A 12,160-nucleotide genomic window follows, 5' to 3' on the forward strand; every position below is an offset into this window, starting at 1 on the left:
ACCTGAACTATTTTCTTTTTCAATTTTTTTTACATCACTTTGAACAATATGCTTAATATTCATAGTAGTTTTCATATATTACATCTTAAATATTCATTAATCAAATCTAAAATAGAATTTTTCTTTATATAGGATAAATCATGGAGTTTATAAACTATATTATTTATCTTGGAGGATGGCGTCCTTACTTATTCTCATACGAGTGTATCTTGGATGTTCTCCAGAGCAGAAAAAAATATAAAAAAGGTAAAAAAAATCTAGCCGATGCAGTTATAAATGCTTACAATCACTTTCATTGCTTGAATTAATTTTCCAAAAACGCTTCAACATCAGACATCATCTTTTAATAAGTTCTGTTGGGACGATATTTCGTAAGCTTGCTTGCTATCTTACTAATAAAACAATAAACGTTATATCTAGCTTAAGAAGTTGATATTTTTTTATTATTTAGTTATTAAATATACATATCCCATCTCATTTTATTCATAATACATAATGATACATCTCAACCATAATGGTTGTCATTGCTCCTGAACAGAACCAATAAATTAAATTAAACTAATTTATTAATTTGATTTAATTTATTAATTATTGAATTAAATAAATTCAATACTTAAACTTACTTTTAGTACATTTACATGTTAAATGCAAATGATAATTTTTAAATCAATGAAATTGCTTGTACTAGCGACAGTGAAACTCCACTTTATATTCCAAGAGAAGCAAATCACATTGCAAGTAATTGGTTATTCCAAAATTGAAGAAAAAAAATATTTAAACTTTAGGGTGGGCCAAAAAAACTAGCTACTACGAAAATATCGTTCAAGATGACGAAAAAAAATCAGGTGAATTTTGATATTTCAATATCAATATTTAGAAGTTTTGCATCATGATTATTTTGGAATTGCAATGTATTTCATTATTGTGTAGTAAAAAGTAATAAATAATTTTGTAGGAAATTGAACGGTCTACAAAAAGGGTCTGAAATAATTCTTCGCTAAGTCCACTCGGTTAAAGTTATTCGCAGTTAAAGTTCAACCTAAAATAATATAAAATGACTTTCACAATCTTTCATAGTTTTCTAAAAAAAATGTTTTAAAACTATAAAACAACATATTTCTCGTGATTTTTTTTTCATATTCACTTCCCAAATTTATTGAGAGAAAAAATTATAAAGCACGACTCGAATGAAAGCGTTGAAAACTGATTTCAAATAACAAATAAATAAATAATAGACATAATCGAATCAAATATCTTTATAGTACTTCCGGCTACATTGAAATCAGTTTTCAACGCTTTCATTGGAATCATGCTATACAACATAAGTTTTCTTAATAAATTTGTAAATAAGAATGAGAAAAATTACGAAAAATATGTTGTTTAATGTTTTTAAGACATTATTTTGTAAAAAACTGAAAACATTTTGAGAGTCATTATTTATTATTTTTATTATTTTTTTTGGTTGAATTATTATTTTATTTTGGTTATTTTTTTGATAAATTATAAAAATATTTCAGAATTTTTTTGTAGGCGGTTTAATTTCCTAGATAAATTTCTATTTCAACTACACAATAATTCGTTGAAATAAATTGAAATTCCAAAAAAAGAAATTTCGTGTAATTTAAATAGAAAATAAAAAATCACGATGCAGCACCTCTAAATATTGAAATTTAGAGCTCAAACTATACGAAATTTTTTTTTCGTAGTAGTTAAAAAAATGTTTCTTGATCCACCCTACTTAACATTGTTACCAACATTTTAAGGAATTTTAACTTGGTGAAAAGACAAAATATTTTTGGAAAATGTTTTACTGGTATATTTTATTTTATAGAAACAGTACTGTATTCAGGTTTACATGGTGGTTATAATGCAATAGTCTGAATTTGTAAGTGTCGTACTTTTCCATTATAACAATCATTATATACTTTTCTAGTTTTTCCCGTGTGATTCTTGCGCGTTTTGACTTTTAGAAATCGTCAAGCGTATATAGCACCCAAGAAGAAACAATTTCTACCATGAATAAATTTCCCGTTACGGATGCCTCTATCGCTTCATAGGTACATCTTGGTTATTTTACGATCATACGTCTCACTCTTTCAATGTTTCCAACCTCAACTCCGAGAGCATATGGGTGATTCCGTTCTAACTGTGATATTCAATGTCCTGTATTGTTTTTTTGTACTAGTCATTAATTAATAATCAATTAATAAAAATTTTGTGTTAATTGAATAATTCTTAAGATATTTAAACATTATTTTTATACAATATAACTTGCCACTTAAAGAAAACTTATACTACATCACTTGAATGTCAGTACCGTGTCATGTCCATTCCTAGAATTTACCGATAAATTATTAATTTTTTTTGTCGTAACAAATGATTTAAACTAATTACCTTATAAATTCTAATGTTTATGATCAAACTGAGGAAAATTGATGCACTTGTTGTTTAATATTCTTAAGTTACCATGTCAGTACCGTGTCATGTCCATTCCTAGAATTTACCGATAAATTATTAATTTTTTTTGTCGTAACAAATGATTTAAACTAATTACCTTATAAATTCTAATGTTTATGATCAAACTGAGGAAAATTGATGCACTTGTTGTTTAATATCTTAAGTTACCATGTCAGTACCGTGGATAAATGAGTCAGTACCGTGGAACTCAAAATCCGACATTTGTGTCTTGCTCGTGATACTTTGAAGTTGTAGTAAATTCCTCTTAGAGTTTTATTTTTACAGTAAAATAGATGAATAATATGCATAAAAAAGTTAGAAAAGTTAAATTTTAAAATCTTGAAATTTTGAATACAAAAAATCACAGTTAGAACGGAATCACCCATATGCCTCTCAACTTTCCAAATCGCTATATCATAGAAACACAGTTGCATGTGAAAGATTTTCATCACCAAATGGGCGTGGCAACCTTGTATCACTATTTAATCTGTGATAGTAAGAACTACTTACGAATGCTGGTGTTTAATGATCTAGCGCTGCCAGATTGAGCTCCTTTAGTTTTATGGTGCATCAAAATATGATGAATAGTTCTAGAATTGAAAAAAAAAGAGACGTTAGCGCGAAATGTATTTTAAACCGAGTTAATTTTTATTTTTGCAATCCTTGGATTTAAAATAATCTGTCAACTACAGTTAATTCATGCTATTTAATCACCTGCCTCTAATCTCTACCTCCCGTCCGGCAAATGGATATAAATTGTGAGTTTTTTCAGTTAGCGTAAAACATTTATATCCATTTTGAGCCCATGAAATACTCATAAACGGCAATTTGAACTGAAATTTTGTTAAATCTGAAATTTTGTTAAATCGTTTGCCCAAAAACACAAACAACAATCCTCAATTCCATTATTTATAAACTTTTTAAAAATGTGAAAGAATCCCGCATATATCTGCTGTTATCTACGACTATTTTTACCAGTCGATTTTTCAGTTTTGTTTATCTACTATAAATTGATATTCTATATTCAGCAAGTGAATCAAATTATTTCGAAAGATATGAATGAGAAAAACATTATGTTCTTGAATGAAACCACATTTGAAAAAATTGTAAATCTCTTAATAAATTTGATCACTTAGTAAATTAGCAGCAAAGGAATCTCATTAAAGCATAGATGATAGTAGCACCGGGAATCATCAGAGCAATGAGACGCACTGCACAATCAGTACTAGAAGGAATTCCAAACCTGCAGCCTATGTAATTGTTCATAATCCTGCAGAATTTGGGTGAAATTGGAGGAAGGAGAATAAAAGACCTATTAGCTCAGAACACCGACTATATGATCACAAAAGCGGACTTTAAGAATAAAAATAAACATTTCCATAAGAGAAGAATGCGATTAGAAATCCTTGATAAAGGATAATGAAAACTGAATCTTAAAAGATGGCTCGGTAACAAAGTATGAAACAGGAGTTGGTGTGTTTTCAAAAGAAAAAAACATCCAAAAGACTTACAGACTAAAAAATAGGTGTAGAGAAGGTTGTTAAATTGATATAAGAAAATGGTGAATCAAACAGAAGCACAACAATCTATACAGACAGCCTTCAGAAAACAAAAGCAACGAAAAAAGACAAAATTAAAAGTGATAATGGGCTGTCTCTAGGTACTCTCCCTAATTCATGGTACTGGAGTAAGCCTCTGCTGGATACCTAGGCACTATGAAGTGGAAGGGAGCTCCACGGCTGATAGGATTGCTAAATGTGAGATGAGGGGAGAGAATGCCGAACAGACAGTACTAGTGCTACTACCGATGGAATTGGTAGATGCTATTGATACAGGAATCAGAGTGAAGAATTAGGATATGTCGTCAAACAGAAGTGATTACACGATAACCTGACCATGGATCAATGAAGAGAACAAAAAAGATAATAAAATTCACAAAAAACTTAATCCAGAAGATCATTGAAGTGATTACTGGACATTGTATTGTTGGCACAAGACTTGATTGCCTTGAAAAACAAACGACGTCCATAGTCGGGTGACGAAACAATAGATTACTTTAACTTGAAATGCTTGAAAATAAGCAATAAAAGGAATAAAATAGTAGATTAATTAGTTGGTAAATCAAGTTTCCAAATCGTGGAAAATAAAGGTGAAGTGAACCACGACCAATCTTTATCGAGGTTGCCCGTACTAATCTAACATAATCTAACAATAAATAAAAAAGAATTAGAGTCTGGCTTAATTCGTATCAGAACTTAATTCACTGACAGTCCATTGTGAAAATTTTGAACATACTATTTGTTCTAAAGAAGTTCTATTAATTGCTGTGAATAAATCTTGGCAATTAAAAAAAAAATGTGGCTACAACGTATACTTTTTGAAATGGCTATAAGTGAATTATTGAATTCTAACTAACGGATGCAAATTTTTATAGCAACATCCTCCCTTTTTATGAACAATATCAGTTACCTGAAATATTACCTCGGATTCTCGTATAATTTTACCTATACTATGATCTTCGGTTTGCTGTTGATTACATAAATCTGATTACGACATTATCATTTTTGAAATGAATTATTCCGACTTTTTCTAATGAGATTATCTCAAATTTTGCAGCTATCATCGTTTTTTGTCTTCTCGTGAATCAATCAATTTTTTGAATGAACGTGTAAATCTATCAGTAAGTTATTCACATTCTTTCTCTCGATGATTTGGAGTAATATACCGTGCAACAACTTGCATGAAAAAGACAAAGTTTTTCAATAATTGACGTAATCCGTTGTTCGATAATATGCGAGTCTTTGCTGATGCATTATGGCTGCAAAATCAAAAACTAATTATTTTTTTCTCCATGTGGCTTCCAATACGACCAGATCTCCTCAACTGAGAATAACATATATAAATGGAAGGAACAAAACGGTTAGATTTACCACAGAAGGCGAAAACGTTAGTTTATAATAGTGCTCCAATTAATCAACTGATTTAACTGACATTTAATTTGTTATTAAATGAAAAGTAAATAAATTATATCAACAAAAATGGCACCTAACTGGTTAAGTTACAATTGAATCAACTGAGCTTCATTTGCACATGTTGCGTCTTGCATTAAATTGCACGTGATGCACGCTGCCTTGCTTCATTCCTACTATCCTCAAGGAACAACTGATACTTTTATCTTAGGTTACTAAATACTATGAGTTATGCAACGTATCTGTTACGTTATATCAGGTTTTTCATATTTTTCATAAGTTTTTGTCCACAAAAGGTATGTTTTATAAACTTTTCAGATGTATCGCAAGCGCAAAGTGTAGCATGATGATCATTACATCGCAATATTATGGTACTGTTTGTAATTGATATTTATGTTCAAATTATTATGTCTTTTATTTATTTGAAAATTGTATACCCCAGAGAGGTGGGTAACAAGATATAGGGACATTTCCATGTGGGATATGTTATATTTTTCGAATGACCATGATAAAAAAATCTGCTATGCAGTGCTGGAGATTTTTAGAATGTGCGAGGGTGGGTACAACTTCGACTGTCATCGGCCATTCATTTAGCTGATGAACGAGCTCAAGAGGTTACAGAAAAAGCGCGGAAAAACTGCATCTCCAACGAGCGTTGCAGCTGATAGAGAAGGGGGATACTACCGTTCATTGATTCGATGGTAGGAATCGCAAATCAGGCTTGTAGGTACAGAATTATAGTTAGGACACTAGAAGCGGAACAAAACGATAAACATATGATTAGTACCTTGTTACCAATGAAGAATTCAGTGGTTCTTTCTACTTGCTACGCCAAAATTGAATCAAAGAACGTTAGCTCTAACAGCCAACGTTGTAACAACAGTGTCTCTGAAAGCTACTTCATATCCCAATGATTTTAATTTGAAGATAACTGTGAGAGCAGTTGGCAACGGTGAGCGGAACGTCATAACTCAGCCTTCATTGATTGATAACTTCATTTTCAACTACACATCGTTAAGGAATCATCAAAAATTGATGACTTTCCATTTCATCGAACTTGATTGGAATACTTACAAGAAATACCACTTCCGTTTCATTTCCTACCGTGACTCAGCAAGTTATTTAAATGCGTTACCGTGTAAAAACTTTGATAAATGACGCTTGCAGCTTTTACAGTTTCGTACGATTTTCGCACAAAGTATACCAAACGTTTTTATTTATAAAACATCATGGAAGTATCTAGTGAAATTTTAAATTTCACAAGATAAACGATACTATTAAGAAAGAAAATTGGTTTTGTCATATGCTTCTGGATAAAATACATACTCAAAGCAACCTTGAATAATGATAGGCTCTAGATTGTGAGTGCTATAAGTACAACAATAAATTTATTTTTCAGGATATTTTTCACTTTATACTAGTGGACCCTTACTGATTCACAGCATTGTTGCCAAACATTGTAAAATAATTTTAACATAACTTATATTAAGAACATTATAGAAAAGATTGACTTAGCAATACTTGTTTACAAAACCATCGGATATTCATTAAAGTATCATATAATGTCTACCTTTTATTTTATTTAAAACAAATTTCCGTTAGGCCAGGGTAGTTCAGGTGAGAAGATATTTGTTCAAATATGTAATTTGTATGTAATTACTTCGCTCAATATAATTTGTAACAGTTATGATCTTATGGTATAAACTATTCTTAAACATATTTCTAGCTGGTAGTCTCGTGAAATACACAATTCCTTTTAAAAGTATTGGAATATTTCCTTCTTTCAAAATAATTCACAGGATGGCAAACCAGTTATTTCGAGGCTATTCAATTTAGTAGTGAATTGCAAAATTTCATTTTCTCTTATGAATGTACATTTATTCAGATTGAGTTTTATGTATGGAATGCTTCAATTATCTCGGAAACGGCTTAAACGATTTTTATAAATTTATAAATTTTGTACGCAAGGGTATTATGATAGGGGCGGTATTATGGTAGTAACTTTTTCAGATCATCCTTTTTTTACGGAATAAAAATGAACTTTGTTATTTCAAATAAAAATCCTTAAGAAGTACTGATTGTTTTTCATGTGATATGCTCTATACCTTAATTTTAGAGTTACAGCTACATTTACAGTATCTCCACCAAAGTTACTATAAATATTGTAGATTTAGATGGCTGCGCTTGAATATTATCTAATAATTTATGTGCTAATACAAATCTCGTAAAAAGGTCTAGTGTCAGTAAATTAATAAAAAAGGAAATAGTCTGAAAGATTCATGTCGGGTGATCACGGGGGCCATTCGATAAAACCACGCTTTTCAATCCATCTTCTGGGAAACATATTATTTAGGTATTGCCTCACCACACACGCATAGTGAGGTGGGACATAATCTTGTTGTAGTCAAATATTGTGGTTGGGGATATCGTTTTAAATATAATTGAACATATTTACTTAGATTTGGAGATATCTGAGTCATCTCAGGTACAATACCATTTTCCAATAAATCTAAATACGCCGGGCCATTTAAGTTACCCTCAATGAAAAAACATCTACAGATTTGTTTTCAGTTGATGCGATTTTTCTGCGCCTTGATTTGGATAAATCTTTTACTGAACCAGTTTTACTTATTTACATTAGATCTTGTTATGGGATTTCGGTTAGGATATAAATTATTAAAAATATCACACGTTTCTTGTTGACGAAAAATGTACAAGGTGATCAATATGAAATAACAAACTTGTATACAAAAAGTTAGAAAAATCGTACTCGTTTCCGAGATAATGGAGACGTTCCATACATAAAACTCACTCTGTATTTGAGAAAGTTCTGGATAAATCAGGAAGGAGATTCAAAATCCTCTTAATTATCTCCAGTTTTGAGCAGACAGATTGGAAATTCACAATCGTCATATCTTACTCTCATATTTTTAATCTCTTTGATAACTTTACAAAGCATCATTGTGAATTTCATGGAGATCTACACTGTAAAATTATTGGAGAAGGTGCACGACGGCTATGAAATTGAATTCGATGTTTGTATATAACTTTGGTCCAGCTCAACCAATTTAAGTGGCCGCATTAAAGCTTAAGCCAAAAGCTCATTCTAGCGAGTATTCGTTGCAAGTAAGTTTTCTTCGCTTCAATCTAATTGATTAGTGGACGAAACAGCTCATATATTATCAAATATATAGAGGAAGGTGACCATGAACATATTTTAAGTAAAAAAGTCCAGAGATATGTATAGAAAAACTAGGGTTCGAGAATAAATCGGGAAGAATGAAAGTTAGGTGATTTCCAACAATTTAGTTCATCAAACAAATTGAGTGAAATGATAGGATAGAACACCCTTCTTTTAATATATAAATTAGAAAAGAAAAACTTCACTTTTCTTATGAAATTATAAAGTTGAATAATCATTTTCACTGATTTTTGCATGTCAAAAATTATTAAATCTAATGGCATTCACAAAACGAAACTGAGAAATTGAACAACTAAACTAAACTAAATATAGTGTTCGTCATCCGAGACGTTGGAAAGGCATTTGACAAGGTGTGGCTTGAGGAACTACCCCATAAATTAGCAGTCTTCTGCTCATACAACTTTTAAAAGATTCGAAAAAGTCTTGAATTTTGACTAAAATTTTTAGATTCAAATAAGAAGACACTCATTCTCACATAAAAGAAATAAACGCAGGACTGCCGCCACAAGGCAGTGTATTGGGCATAGTCTTTACCCTCTATAACAAATGATATTCCACATATATGTTACTATACTGCTATGATTACGTGGAAGCGGCAATAAATCTGTAAACTTCAGTTAATAAAATTGATATATGGACTAAGCTGTAGCGAATCTCAAATTAAATGAAACTAAATCAGTCAATTATACAAACAAATATATATATATATATATATATATATATATATATATATATATATATATATATATATATGTGCAAAGTAAAAAAAAGAAGGATTACATATCAAATTTAGAGAAATATCATACAAAAACATCACATTTAGAAAAGTAATTTTTTCTAAATTTGATATCTTGAAGAATATACCACCCTGACAATTTATAATTGTGTTAAGGTCATGGAGAAAGTAGTTAACCAGCAGATCTCATAGATCAATTGGGACTTCTTGGCCTATGTCATTAACGTATGGACTGAAACCTTAGAGAAAAATGGGGAATCCAGAACAATCACACTGGACATGTCGAAGGCTTTTGAGAGGGTTTGTTGCTGTCTATCAACACCTCTGAAAGGTTTGAGATTTACTCTGACATGCATCTTGTCACCTACTCTCCTTTTCCAGTAAATCAACGATTTACTTAACAAAACTGCAAGCCCGATCTATACTTCGCCTATGATAACACTGGTGTCGTCGTTGAAATAAAACCGCCCCAGTAAACACGGTCAAACAAGAACCAAATCCGCAAGCAGTAACAGATCACCACCAACAATACCGATCTTGAAAACATTCTGGAGTGGGGTAGAAGCAATCTGATTGAATTTAATGCAGCAAAGACTCATGCTGCTACTTTTACAAAGAAGGCTAGTACTGCATCTCAGGATTTGGTCTTCACTTGTTGGGTCTTTAAGGTTAGGAGTAATATGCTCTGGCATAGTCACGTGACGTCACGTAACCGAAATAGCCAAGGCTGCTTCACAAAAACTTTGAGCTTTATTCAAGCTCTACACTCCACAATAGCTTCTAATCCATTACAAGGCCCAGATTCGTCCATCCATCCAGAAGAGAGCAGTTCAACCAACTTATAGGCGATCCTGAGTTGACCAGAATCTTGAACAGCTTAGAGCATAGAAGAAAAACCTGACTCTATTTTACCGCTACTACTATAGTAAATACTCTTCCGAGCTGTCCAGCAGTTTTTGCACCTACTCGACAGGCGGACGTGGATCATGTACGCCTGCAGACGCCCAGAACTTTTATTTATCGGGATTCATTTCTTTGGAGGGGTGCAAGTCTCTGGAATCAGCTACCAAGGCACGTAATTTCCGAACACTACAGCCTACAGAGGTTCAAGATCAATATCAGATAATTCGAGTGTAAAAGGGTTGATTCTCTTGTGCTCACTTTTTATATATGCTAAAAGCCACCAGGAGCGGATCGTATATCATATCAATGAGATAATCCAGCTCTTCGATAATTTGAAACTGACTACTGAAGATGAAAATGTTGATGTGATAAATAGAACAGTTAAAATAAATACATCGTGGGTCCAAATAGAAATACAGAACAAAAAGAAATTGTTTGCAATAAAAATTGATAAAAATTGGAAAACATTATAAGAGAAATGGATACGAACTCAGTAAGAGGACTAGATTTTTCGCGGTAGTTATATGGTTATAAGTAGTGAAACATATTTGTTGATAAGGAATTACTGATATTATTTATTCGAATGAAAATGAAAAACTATCTCATATTAAGTCATAAATGCTAAAGGAGCAAATCTTAGTTCATTATTCAATCTTGGCAGTCTTTTTGCTCAAATATACCGGATATAATTCGTTGGCAATAAAAATCTTTCACAAAGATTTAAAAAAGAGTAACTTAAAAGTTGAGTCCAGCTCTGTGTGAAATTGGCTATTGACTAGATCGTTTCAAAACAAAATATAAATGCATTTTGGCTTACATCATATCGATACTGTTCAAACTCCATGAAATTGGGGTGTGGGACGAGAAAAAGTAAGGCATACTGATACGTTTTAAAATGAGTGACATTAAAATCCTTTTTGCAAGGGGAATAAAAAAAGTAGATTACGCACATAGGATAATCTCATTATTGATTAGTTTTTTATTTCTTCCAATAATAATTTTGAAGCCCTCACATTTTATAAAGCGGTAATAAGAATGACAGTATATTGGAATGGATCCAATATTTTGTTTTCACATCTCCTTGGTAACGTAATTAATTATGTACACATTTTTTCTATATGGCTCCTTTTATAGTTTAGAATGAATCTTTTTTTGTTAATGTTAGTTCTTTTTTTATTATTAAAACAAAAAGTGGGGGCGGAATTTGGTATTTTTCGATTCATTAGCATGAATATATCTATTATGGTGTCTTTAAAAAATACTTAAACGACCTGTGAGATGCCATATCAATAAGGAACTCAACTAAAACAATTTAAAAGATTCATAACTTCATCTTTGTCAGTAGATATGTCAGTAGAATGTTCTGCTCATTTAATCAAAAGGCCTAGGAAGCTCAAAAGATAGTGCTAACACCTTGGGATGTATGAGACAACAATGTCCGAAAATAGCCTATTTTAGAGGAGCCTAAGTATTTTGTAAGCAAGACAAAATATTGTCTAGGTGTATATGCAGAGTGACGAATCCCAAAATAATCTATAATTTACACTCTACAGTATAAAGACATTTGTAATGACGTCTTGGCAAAACAACTCAAATACACCTGAAGGTCTAATAATTCCTCGTAATCCATACACCAACTCTTGGTGGACGAAGTAGCTTCTCAAGAATATGTTACGGTTTCGTAGCACACAAAAAGTGTCAGTTTTGCTTAGTTATGTGCCCAAATAATTGACAACCGAGAGTGGTAATTCTTGAACCAATTTCATTTTGTACAGATTCAAAAACAGACTAGTTTACTCTTACCGCTATTCTTAATGACCCCAATCCATATTTTGATTTTTGTGGTTTTTAAGCGGTTTCTTCAAATATTTTAATTTATTTTTGGATGAGAAT

The 12,160-nt window shown here is 31.5% G+C and overlaps 1 protein-coding gene across 7 annotated transcripts in view; it reads left to right on the top strand.

The window, feature by feature from the left end:
* The window catches only part of LOC130898064 (uncharacterized), a 299,991-nt gene that overhangs the window by 9,283 nt on the left and 278,548 nt on the right, over positions 1–12,160 (top strand). For all 7 annotated transcript variants that reach the window (XM_057807100.1, XM_057807102.1, XM_057807104.1 and 4 more), the window contains exon 2: positions 133–246. In XM_057807100.1, the coding sequence (XP_057663083.1) occupies positions 141–246 (106 nt within the window). In that variant the 5' untranslated portion in view covers positions 133–140. The remainder of the gene's footprint in view (positions 1–132; positions 247–12,160) is intronic.

This window comes from Diorhabda carinulata, chromosome 9 (assembly GCF_026250575.1).
Source record: "Diorhabda carinulata isolate Delta chromosome 9, icDioCari1.1, whole genome shotgun sequence".
Lineage (NCBI taxonomy): Eukaryota > Metazoa > Arthropoda > Insecta > Coleoptera > Chrysomelidae > Diorhabda > Diorhabda carinulata.